A 12453-nucleotide genomic window follows, 5' to 3' on the forward strand; every position below is an offset into this window, starting at 1 on the left:
TAAATAGAGCAAGAACGTGACCTACAGGGGGATTTCTTACCCATCCCTCGTCCCCACCCCCCCCCCCCCCCGGTTGCCAGTTACTGAACCGATGAAGGGCCTGCAATCTATCCCCTGCCATGGCCCCATCGTAGGGTGACAGGCATCCTTCTCGCAAGGCACCCGAGTGCGTCTTTTCCCCGAGTTTGGGGCTGTTGCTTCTGGGGAGGTCTTTTTCAGGGAGCGGTGTTGAGGATTTCTTCTATCTGAAGCCAGGCTCCTGGGGAACCCTATGCTCCCGGTGGGGGCGGGGGCGGGATAGAGACCGCACGCTGATGCAGGCAAGGGAACGAGCCCCTTGCAGCAAACCAGCTGTTGGGCGGGACGCCCGCCCAGCCCTCGCTGGCGCTGAGCCGGACCCCCGCCCAACTGGGCTCTCGCGCAGTTGAGGGTGCCCGCGGGGCCGAGACGAACACACAGGTCAGAGAGCGGGCCGAGCCTCGGGAGGGAGGCGCGGCTGGTGGCTCCGGCTGCAGCCGCCCCGCGGGAACGGGAGAGCCCGCGCCCGGAGCTGTGGTTTATGCACTTCTCCCTTTTGCTACTTCTCAACTGCGGCCCCTGAGGGCGCAGCGACTCAGGGTCTACCCTCGCAGCTACACACCAAGCGGGGCAGAGGGGAGGGGTCGGCGCGGACTCTGATGCTCATCCCTGAGTCCGGATCCTCGGTCTCCGAGTCTCCCCACTGTCTGCCGACAACACCCCACTCCTCGGCTCGCTGCCCTCCCCACTCCCTTCCGGCCCTCTGGCGCGTCCTCACTCCCTTTTTGTGGCCTAGGCTCCTTTCACCCTCTGCTTCAGCTTGTCGCAATCGCTGTACAAAGGGCCAGGGGCGGGAGTGGGGGGCGGGCGAGGGGAGCCGGGCCCGAACTGGCTGCCTCTGCGGGGCCACGGCCAATCCGGAGCGTCCACCCCCCACCTCCGCGCAGGAGAGCCTGGGGCAGCTGCCCGCCGCCGGGCGGAGCCGCGGGCAGAGCGGGGAGCTCGCCGAGGGGACGGCCCCGCTGCCTTCCACCCGCCGCCCGCTATCCGCCGGGGGCTCTCCCGCCTTGCCATGCCGCCGTGGGGCGCCGCCCTCGCCCTGCTTCTGGCCGCGCTCGCCCTGCTCGGCCTGCTCGCCCCGCGGCTGCGGCGCGCCGTCGGAGCGAGGACTCTGCCCGGGCCTCGCGGCCGGGACCACGAGGAGGAGGTGGACGGCAGAGGCGCCGCGGACGAGTTCAGCGACGGGCGTGAGCCGCTGCCCGGAGGGTGCAGGCTCATCTGTAAGCCGTCGGCGCTGGCCCAGTGCCTGCTGAGCGCCTTACGACATTCAGCAGCTCTGGAGCCGCGCCCGCGTTCCTGGCTCTCCGGGCCCCACCTGCAGACCCTCTGCCACTTTGTGCTGCCGGTGGGGCCGGGGCCTGAGCTGGCCCGAGAGTACCTGCAGTTGGCGGACGACGGGCTGGTGGCCCTAGACTGGGTCGTGGGACCTTGCCCCCGGGGTGGGCGGGTCACCAACGCCGGGGGCCTTCCCGCGGTGCTGCTGGTGATCCCCAATGCATGGGGGCGCCTCACTCGCAACGTGCTCGGCCTCTGTCTGCTCGCCCTGGAGCGCGGCTACTACCCGGTCATCTTCCACCGCCGCGGCCACCACGGCTGCCCGCTGGTCAGTCCCCGGCTGCAGCCTTTTGGGGACCCGTCCGACCTCAAGGAGGCGGTCACTTACATCCGCTTCCGACACCCGGCGGCCCCTCTGTTCGCGGTGAGCGAGGGCTCAGGCTCAGCGCTCCTGCTCTCCTACCTGGGCGAGTGCGGCTCCTCCAGCTATGTGACCGGCGCCGCCTGCATCTCGCCGGTGCTACGCTGCCGCGAGTGGTTTGAGGCCGGCCTGCCCTGGCCCTACGAGCGGGGCTTTCTGCTCCACCAGAAGATCACCCTCAGCAGGTGGGTAACGGAGGCCCCAGCCGGGCAAGGGGGCAATAGAGGTCTTAGGCTGACCAAGAAACATCTCTGCCTAGTATTGAATCAAATAGGTTTAGGGCAGTTTGAGCAAAGTTCTCCTCACACAATTTCTGAAGCTGCCCTAACCCTCTGGTCTACACAGAACCAGGGAAACAGGTTTAAAAGCCATAGATGGGCTCGCATCGTTATGCTAAAATAGGGACTCCTGGCCTGGAGCGCGTGGCCTCACCTCAGCCCCAGCGTGTCCTAGCAACCTGATCACCTGCTCCACCTGTAGCAGAGGCAGCACCTGACATTTACCACTTAATTCACACAGTTTGTCAAATCAGCAAAGAGGCCTCTGGAAGCAATTACAAATGATTATCCAGAATGTTTCCTTCCAGTGTCTGAGACTGGAGGTGATAGGAATCAGAAATTTGGTGTTACGTGATTTTTAACATTCTTTGGACTTGACAAATGTTTTGCATATTCCTAGGTATATTGAATCCCAAAATTTAAAGAATATGTCAACATAGTTTTTAAAAAAGTCTCCAAAAGGAGAGCAATCTACCATTATTGTAACAGGTGAGACTTTGGCACTGAGAAGGCCTGATCGATGTTCCCACAGCAAATAACCACATCTCAGCATGCACCGTTGCTTTCCTAGGAAATGGCAAAATGAGATCAAAGACATTATAGCAGAAAGTGTGGTGTGCAGAAAGACCTGGGATGTGCAGTCAGAACCACTGGGGTTCAAATCCTAGCACTGGGTAGGTGCTCAAAAAGTGGTGGCAATTGTGATTTCTCTTTCCTCTTTTTTTTTTTCTTAATTTTTATTAGTTTAAAAAAATTTTTTAACGTTTTTATTTATTTTTGAGAGAGAGAGAAAGAGAGAAAACGAGCAGGGAAGGGGCAGAGAGAGAGAGAGGGAGACCCAGAATCCCAAGTGGGCTCCAGCCTCTGAGTTGTCAGCACAGAGCCCAGCACGGGGCTTGAACTCATGAACCTGGACATCATGACCTGAGCTGAAGTTGGACACTCAACCCACTGAACCACCCAGGCACCCCTAAATAGATTTTTTAAATGTTTATTTTTGAGAGAGAGAGAGAGAGAGAGAGAGAGAGAAAGCACAAGCAGGGGAGGGGCAGAAATATATGTGTGTGGGGAGAAACAGAGGTTCTGAAGCAGGCTCTGTGAGCTGACAGCGGAGAGCCCAATGCAGGGCTCGAATTTGCTGCAGTCAAATACTTAACCAACTGAGCCACCCAGGTGCCCCCTCTTTCTTTCCTTGCCCCATTTTGTTGTGAGAAGGCCAATCCCTGAGCTCCACAATGGCCCAATGCTGTCATGGCAACCCAGAACTTGTGAGGAATCCAAGGGTAAGGTGTTCTTATATGGCTTAATTGCCAGTTTCCATCCCCAAATGACCACCACCAGTGCCGACTCTGGGCACCAGCTGGAGTAAGGTGAGAGAAGTGGAGAGGAAGTCTGGGCCTTTAGGATCTGCCCTGCCCATGGAAATTTGGGATTGAAAAAAAGGGCAAATCTTTTTGAATGTTTGTAGGAGACGCACATCCAAATTCAACTGGCTTAAGTTTGGACTGAACCACCCAAAAGACTGAGCTGCCTGTCCTGGCCCCCTTGTCAGGGTGCTGGGCTGTCTCCATGGAGGTGGAAGCAGCAAAAATGGCCCTCTTCCCCAGAGCAGTAGCTCTCAGGCTCCCTTGTGGGAGCTTACCCTGTAAAGTAATGATACTCCCAGCCACTTCCTCTGCTGCTGGGCCCTCTCTAGGAATACCTGCATCACTGCTCAAGGTCACACTTATTTGCCATTATCTGGGCACCATATTAGGCTTTTTTTTTTTTTTTTAAGTTTATTTATTTTGAGGGGAATGGGGTGGAGAGAGGAAGAGACAGAATCCCAAGCTCGAGGCAGGGCTCAAACTCACGTGAGATCATGACCTGAGCCCAGATCAAGAGTCTGACTCTCAACAGACTGAGCTACCCAGGCGCCCCCAGCATATTAGCTTAAAAAAAAAAAAAAAAAAAAAAAAAAAAAAAAAAAAAGGCTAATATAACCTAAAGTAAAATGTTAACGATGGGGGATGTCACCTGCTGGTTTGGATAGTCTGAGCCAGGGAGCTCTAGCAGGGGTTCAGGAGGTGAGAATTCAAAGCAAGTTCCCTACAGAGGATCAGAAGTTGTGATCAGGAGGAGAGCTGTCACACTATGGATCATTGGCTGTAAAGTCATTTGCTGCCCCAGGGCTGGGCAGGTAACGTCAAGAGTGGCAGGCCTGGTAGGAACTGTGACACAGGAAAAAGGGAAGAGATGCAATGCTTGTTGCCCTGAGGAATGCCAGCCCACGTTGCCAGACCTTTCCATTTCCCTTGAGAACCCAAGTAGCTGCCTTTTATGTACAACCTCCTGGTTTTAAACAATGATGAGGCACCTGGCTTAGTCAGTCGGCAGAGCACGTGACTCTTGATCTCGGGGTTGTAAAGTTTGAGCCCCACATTGGGGTGTAGAGTTTACTTAAAAAAATAAAATCTTGGGGCGCCTGGGTGGCGCAGTCGGTTAAGTGTCCGACTTCAGCCAGGTCACGATCTCGCGGTCCGTGAGTTCGAGCCCCACATTGGGCTCTGGGCTGGTGGCTCGGAGCCTGGAGCCTGTTTCCGATTCTGTGTCTCCCTCTCTCTCTGCCCCTCCCCCGTTCATGCTCTGTCTCTCTCTGTCCCAAAAATAAATAAAAACGTTGAAAAAAAAAAATTAAAAAAAAAAAATAAATAAAATCTTTAGGGGTGCCTGGCTGGCTCAGTTGGAAGAGCATGGGAGTCTTCATCTCGGGGTCATGAGTTCAAGCCCCACTCGTATAGTGGGTGTAGAGATTACTTAAATAAAACTTTAAAGAAAAAAAAATCTTTAAATGATGACAATGAAATGCAAGGTTTAAAAAATATTATATGGCCAAAGAAGGTTTCTGTGGCCAGAATCTGGCCTGTGAACTCCCCCCCCCCCCCCCGCCTCCCCATTACTTCTGCTATCAATTTGTTTTCTCATTCTTCCCTCTCCTTCCTACCTTCCCCCTTCACCTTCTTGCTGCCAGGTACGCCTCGGCCCTGCAGGACACAGTGGACACCCACAAACTGTTCAGGAGCCGCTCCCTGAGAGAGTTTGAGGAGACCCTCTTCTGCCACACCAAGAGTTTCCCCATCAGCTGGGACACCTATTGGGACCACAACGACCCCCTCCGGGATGTGGACGAGGCCGCCGTGCCTGTGTTGTGTATCTGTAGTGCTGATGACCCCGTGTGTGGGCCCCCAGACCACTTTCTGCCCACCGAACTCTTTCACAGCAACCCCTACTTCTTCCTCCTGCTCAGTCACCACGGAGGCCACTGTGGCTTCCTGCGCCAGGAGCCCTTGCCAGCCTGGAGCCATGAGGTCATCTTGGAGTACTTCCGGGCCTTGACTGAGTTCTTCCGAACGGAAGAGAGGATGAAGGGGCTGAGCAGGCGCCGAGCTTCATTCCTAGGGGGCCGCCGTCGCTGGGGAACCCTGCAGAAGCGGGAGGTCTCTCCCTCTTCCCATCTGGAGGAGATCTTTAGCTGGAAGCGATCGTACACAAGGTGAGACCTGGCCCAGGAACATCCCTAGTCCTGCACAGAAGAGCAGGGCTGGGCACGCCAGAGTCCTGAAAAGGTAGTGAGGACTGAAGGCGGCAGGCGGTCCCAGCTCTTGATCACTGATTCAGCCCCTTCTCTCTTGAACTGGTCCGTGGGAAGAGATGGGACTTCCAGCAAGCTGGTGCTCACTTTACCCGGAGAACACTCCCGCCCCAGGCTTTGCTCAACACATCCTGGCTCTTCCTGGTCAGCAGCTGGGCTGTCACTGTCACTGTCACTGTCTCCTGTCATCAACCTCCTAAACCAAAGAATAGCACCATTTAAGCCATGGATTCAGGAGAAAATATTCTCTCACTCAAAAGGACTACAGAGAAAATGGGTTTATGTATGTCATCGGGGAGCTGTGTCCCACATAAATAATCAGCTCTGTGACCCTGATTCTTGATCTGGAGCCACTCACTGCAGTGAGGACAGGATGTTTGTGTCTTAGTCCCACTTCCCTCATTCGGTTCTGTGGTTGTGGCTCTCTGCTGACTTCATGCTGTGGCAGCTGTGGAAGCTCCTAGAGCGGTGTGGCTGTGTCAGTCTTGCGTGAGTGTGAGAAAGGCGGCAGAGGCAGTGAATGCTTGCTGAGGCTGGGGTGGTGAGGTTAAGTTATGGAGTGAATGTGTCTGTGCCTGGAAGACTGAGGTCCTGTCTTCCGGACTAGTTCTGCAAATCTTGGTTGGGCAGATCTGGGGCTTCAGGCGAGGACCTCAAGCCTAGAGAGATCGATGATTCTAGGAAGAGGAAGTCCTCACACACAGTCTGCCAGACCATGGTTCAAAGAGCCAGACACTTAGGTACTCTAGCTGCTCCCTCCAGTACCGTTCCTGGAGGTTATTCCGGAAAACCTTAGCCAGAGCTACTTTTCTTCTGCCACGTGGGCTTTCTCTAAGTGGCAAAAAGTATAAATCTTGTATCTTTGGTATTTTCTGGTTAGTTGCCCTCTTTTCTGACCCTACTACTAGTCTCTTCCTCTTCAGAGCCTGGAGAGACATCTGGGGCCAGGGAAAGCAAAAGTTCCAAGAGGTTGGCTGGTGCTGACCCAGTGATTTATGAATATTTCCCATTACCAAGTTTTTCTGGTCAATTTATTCAAAAGGCCATCCGTGTAGATGTAGAAAAAACTTCCTCCTGGATCTGGCCACTCAGTGACTGGTTATATGGTGTTTGGTTTCATGAGGAATAATGCTGACGATCAGAGTAAACTAAGGCATCGTACAGATTGATCCGTACATCCTGGTTTGGATTAGGCCATTAAACAATAGGGCAGGCATCTAGTTCTATGTGTTGCTAAGAGCTTTGCCCTGAAGTTTTATTTTATCATCGAGAAAGAAGACACCTGCTTTGACCCGAAGCTCCGCCCTGGCCTCACAAACAGCAAAGCAATTTTAAAGAGGAGAGATGTTTAAGGCTTGATATGAGGAATTCCTGGGGCCGTAATTTTCAGGTTTAGATGATCTTAGTCCAGCCTTCTTCTTCTAGATCAAATAGGAAGAAACTCTGAACTATCCAAGAATCTCACCCGAAATGCAGACAACACTCAATTGTATCGAAAGCACATTATCCTGTCATGAAAAAATGTCTTCCCTTCTTTCTCATTTCTTGCTCCTCCTCCTCCACATTCCTCATCTAACATTCTTTCACCGTTTTTGAGCAGGAGAAATAGCAAGGAACTGAAATCTAAAGGAGCCGTCCTACTGCTGGTTATCAGCCTCGGCACAGGGCTTGCTGAGCAAGAATTACTGACATCTGGCCACCCCTCTCCCCCAGCATCTGGTATAGTGGGGATTTCAATTAGTCAGGGTCCTGCAGTCCCACATGCAGGACCTAGGATCATTCAGAACTGCCTGCAAAATGGGAAGCAGCCCAGTGGTTTTTAAGCCCGCGGCTTCCAGAGCCCCCAAGGGCTGAACTCTGGATTGTTTCTGATATCTGGTATCTGGCCATGGGACTCTGGTTCTTTAAGATAATAGCTTTTGGAGAAATTGTAGTTCATTTTCTTTTCCTTTATTATAAGAAAGTAAGTTTGTGGGGGTGGGGTGCATGTACATACATATAAAAATTTCCTTTCAGTTGTAGCCCAGGCTTCATTAATTCCCTTCGACCCAGGGCCCTAATACCTAAACCCTAAGGTATTTCTCCTCCGTGTCCCTTGCGCCCCACGTGCTTATAACCTATCTCAGGAAGCTACTTCTTTCTCATCTTCCCATCACTGCTTTTTCAGCTCATTTTGCCAAGAATGTGCAGCCCCTACCGGGGCAGGTTTGGGTGACCCTGTCCTTCAGTGTAACAATGAAGGAATCGCCCATATTGGCTCTGCTTTTGGTTAATAGCTAATTACATGAAACCAGCCAGAAGAACCCCAGAGAGAATATGTGATCCTTGAACAAAATACCAAGTTATGAGGTTGAGGAAGGAAAAACCAAACAACAAAACAAAACTAGCCTCAGAGAGGGCACCAGAACAAAAACAAAAACAAACAAAAAAAAACTGAGACAACCCAAGGAAGTACCTCTGAGTTGGGAGTTTTCCAGGTCTCAAGTCTTACATGATCCTCTCAGGCCCTCATTCACTTGCTTGCCTTCCTTTTGGTCTCTTCATTATTTATTAACACCTTCAAATGGTAAGAGAAAACAAAGAAACAAAAAATTCCCCAAAACCCCATGGCTTAAAGGAGGCACGATCTCAGAAGTAGACTGAGTCCTCTGTCTCCTCACATTGGATCAGAGTGCCAGGAAGTAAACAGTTGCCTCGGAAGGTTGAATTCTCAGTAGTGAGTTATGATCTCTGATACCTAAGACTGTGCTAGCTAGAACTTGATTCTCTTAAAGAGTTAGTATTTTATGTATTTATACGTAGGTGTCTAGGGGGGCTTGGCCAGAGACAGTATGAAAAACAAAGCACCAAATCCTCACTTTGAGGAGATATCATCTCTGTTTTGGGTGAAGGTATCCTTTCTAAGATTTGAGTACTGTTAGAAAAAGTCATGACACAGGAAGTATCATTTTGGCTTTATATATAACCTCAAAATTACCCCAGAGTCAGGATCTCCTCTGTACTTACTTTCCACCCAGACCACAAGAGCCTTTTTCAGTCAGCCACCCTTAGTAACGCCAAGGTATCTTCCTTTAGAAATGAACTTTAGCCTGCATTCCTCTCTCTGCTTAAACAAGCAGACACAATTGGCCACTTTGGTAAGACTTGGTAACAATGCCAGTGAGCATTTGTGATTCTATAGTCAAGCCACAATGGATGGCATAAGAAACCTTCCCTAGTTATCACAGTTTTTGAGACAAGACTGACAAGTTATATGTAGGGAGTGCCTGGAGATGGAATGAATGCCTCAGGAAGCAGCAAGTCCCACGAAACTGGTGGGACATGCAAGCTGGACTGCCATTTGGCACACATCAGAGAGGGGACATGTGCTGAGAAATAAGGGGGGGCCTAAATTAGTTTTCTTTTTTTTTTTCTTTTAATGTTTATTTATTTTGAGATAGAGACAACAAGCAGGGGAGGGGTAGAGAGAAACTCCCAAGCAGGCTCTGTGCTGACAGCAGAATATGTGAGATCTCTAAAACGTGAGATCATGACCTTAGTCGAAATCAAGAGTCGGATGCTTAAATGACTGGGCCACCCAGGTGACCCACTTTTTTTTTTTTTTTTAAAGTAAGCCCTACACCCAATGTGGGACTTGAACTCACAGCCCCAAGATCAAGAGTTGCCCGCTCTACCGACTTTGCCCCAAGCCAGCCAGGTGGCCCAAGGGTGGTCTAGATTAGATATAAAGTCTCTTCTCATCTGAGAGGTGGTGAGTTGAAATAATGCTAATGAGCTCGGTAAGTTACAAAGACTTTTGGTTGGTTGGAATCAAGATCACAGACCTGTTCCAGATTCTGGGAATTGGAAAAGGACATAAAGATTTTGATGAAAATAACCTTGCCAAGGAACACTTGGCTGGCTCTGTTGGTGGAGCATGTAACTCTTGATCTCAGGGTTGTGAATTTGAGCCCCACGTTGGGTGTAAAGATTACTTATAGGGGCGCCTGGGTGGCGCAGTCGGTTAAGCGTCCGACTTCAGCCAGGTCACGATCTCGCGGTCCGTGAGTTCGAGCCCCGCGTCGGGCTCTGGGCTGATGGCTCAGAGCCTGGAGCCTGTTTCCGATTCTGTGTCTCCCTCTCTCTCTGCCCCTCCCCCGTTCATGCTCTGTCTCTCTCTGTCCCAAAAATAAATAAAAACGTTGGAAAAAAAAAATTTAAAAAAAGATTACTTATAAATAAAATCTTAAAAAAATAATAACCTTGCCAAAGTGACCGAGCATGTTTTTCGGATACCCAACAATTATACTCTAAAGTATCCAGGAAGCACTAAGAGTTTGAAAGAAAAATGGAATTTCATTAAAAGAAACACAAGACACTAACACATCAAAAATAAAAGTCTCTAACCCCTCCGTGTCCAGCCTTCCTGTGTAATGACGTAATACCCTAGTACTTATCACCATTGTGGCCGAACAAAAACTTCTAACTTGTTTGCATCTGAATAATAAATTGCAGTCTCCCTGCAACAATGGAATGTCATTATTTTTTAAATCTCCAGAAACAAAGGCTCTGTTTGTCTTCTGAAATCCTGTGTGTACTGAGCCATGCCTGCTTACCCACCTGCAGAGTTAACAGAGCCTCGCTGCACATTCTGTTTGCTGGCGGTTGCTTCACTTCTGTACATCTAGCTTTGTGTTCTCAGGCACATCCAGTGGCAGCTCTGTTTAATCAAAAACCAGGCCTCCTGCTCTGGGCTAATAATTTCCCAGCAAACTCAAAATTCCCCAATCAATGATACCTACAAAGAGAGATTTTCCAGTGAGCAATTAGTTAACTTGGAATAGAGTACTGAAGAGGTAGCTTGGAGATGTGGGTTCTATTTTCTACTTTATCTGTGACTCATAGGACTTTGGGAAAGTTACTTTACAAGTTGTTCCACATAAAGAGATTGAGACTGTAAATAGGCCTTAATTCAGAAGGTCTGTTGGGATAGAGTAAAATAATAAAAGTAGGTAGGTCCCCTTGTCCAAGTCTACTTAGTTTGTCAACCAGAGCTCAAAGACCTCTAGGATGAGGTGGCATTTGCCTTCAGACGGAATGTGTTCCCCAATTCTTACAAGGCCAAGAAGTTCCAGTTATTAATTTCATGGTAAAGCTAGGAAGGCCTGCATGAGCTGGGTCCTGGGCTGCTCAATTGAGGGCAAACTGTCCCCACCCCCTGCCCAAACGAGTGCACACACATATTCTCTGATAACCATGTTATAGCTAACAGGTTGCACATTGGTTCATTTGTTCCAGCCCAAAACTGTTTTCCTAGTTCTTATAAATGGTCAGAAAAGACGTGGCTTTAAGATCTCATCATTACTGGTTATGGGGCTAAAGCCCAGACCCCAAATCAGTGCTGTTTATGCCATACTTTGCCTTTTCTAGTCTATCACTGGCTGAGATGACAGTAAATAATGCCCATTTTAGACTTCATAAAGCATGGTAACGAAAGGGGAAATAATTCGTCTTCAGAGCTGCTTAGTGCACAGCTCTGCGGGGAAACCACACACGTTAATCTATAAATGGCACCCATAAAGTTGTTTATTGCATAGCCTGCACAGCCTCAACACCCTCAACGCCCTCAGCAACTCTGTTTTCCTCTACCATTAAGAACAAGTATCTGCAGATATAGTAGCAATTAAAGTCACTAATTGGCCACTACACATACAGAGACCCTCATTTTCCAGCTGACATCTCTGAGATGCAAGTGATAGCCTTAGCTTATCGCCACTGTGGCTGTGGAGCCAGCCAAACGCTATGGCAAATTTTTATTTACGTTCAAAATTCTTTTACAGTCAGGATAGGTTTTGACAGCTAAAGCATAGCTTAGAGCATCTTTGATGTGTTTAGACAATGACAAATTAGACATTTGGGTTGTTGACAGGGGATATATAAGCTACAAGTTTTACAGTACTCTCTTTCCACTACAGTTTGAAGAGCCCAAATGTGGGGAGAATGAAGAAATTTTTTTTCCTTAATGTTTTTTTTAAATTTTTTTTTCAACGTTTTTTATTTATTTTTGGGACAGAGAGAGACAGAGCATGAACGGGGGAGGCGCAGAGAGAGAGGGAGACACAGAATCGGAAACAGGCTCCAGGCTCCGAGCCATCAGCCCAGAGCCTGACGCGGGGCTCGAACTCACGGACCGCGAGATCGTGACCTGGCTGAAGTCGGACGCTTAACCGACTGCGCCACCCAGGCGCCCCTCCTTAATGTTTTTTAATGTTTATTTTTGACAGAGTGTGAGTGGGGAAGGGAGAGAGAGGGAGACACAGAAACTGAAGCAGGCTCCAGGCTCTGAGCTGTCTGCAGAGACCCTGATGCAGAGCTTGCACTCAAGGACTGCGAGATCTTGACCTGGGCTGAAGTCGGACATTTAACCGACTGAGCCACCCAGGCACCCTAGAAATCTTGTTTCTTAAACCTTTTTTGAGTTCCTCCAAATTCTAAGTAGGAGGTTGGAAATGCTGGCCATAAGAGATCTGGGATCTAATCTTGGATCTCCTGCATAATTACACTACATAAAATGTTAATGTAGAAATAGCTCAGTATCAACACACTAGAAGTTAAAAAGCTGTGTTAAAAAGTTAAAAGTACTTTTCAGACAGTATTCTCTTCAATAAAGCAGGTAACAATTCTACTTTTTAAAATGACACTTAAAAGTTTCGTTAGGGGCACCTGGGTGGCTCAGCGGGTTAAGCGTCTCTTGGTTTCAGCTCAGATCATGATCTCACGGTTTGTGGGTT

General features: G+C 49.7%; 1 protein-coding gene across 1 annotated transcript; it reads left to right on the forward strand.

Annotated features, from left to right (window-relative positions):
* Positions 1 to 14: 14 nt before the first annotated feature.
* On the forward strand, positions 15 to 6019 carry ABHD15 (abhydrolase domain containing 15). Its single transcript, XM_025918119.2, has 2 exons — positions 15 to 1959; positions 5063 to 6019. The coding sequence occupies exons 1-2, from the start codon at positions 1091 to 1093 to the stop codon at positions 5586 to 5588; spliced, it is 1395 nt and encodes a 464-aa protein (XP_025773904.1). The 5' UTR covers positions 15 to 1090; the 3' UTR covers positions 5589 to 6019.
* Positions 6020 to 12453: the final 6434 nt, after the last annotated feature.

The sequence above is a fragment of the Puma concolor genome, chromosome E1 (assembly GCF_028749965.1).
Source record: "Puma concolor isolate L17-30 chromosome E1, mPumCon1.1.hap2, whole genome shotgun sequence".
NCBI classification, from domain to species: domain Eukaryota; kingdom Metazoa; phylum Chordata; class Mammalia; order Carnivora; family Felidae; genus Puma; species Puma concolor.

What these genes read in the sequence shown, in the direction of transcription:
- ABHD15 (XM_025918119.2), top strand. Translation starts at nt 1,091, where the DNA reads ATGCCGCCGTGGGGCGCCGCCCTCGCCCTGCTTCTGGCCGCGCTCGCC. An exon ending in CAGAAGATCACCCTCAGCAG is followed by an intron (nt 1,960 to 5,062) that starts GTGGGTAACGGA and finishes TCTTGCTGCCAG; the next exon opens with GTACGCCTCGGCCCTGCAGG.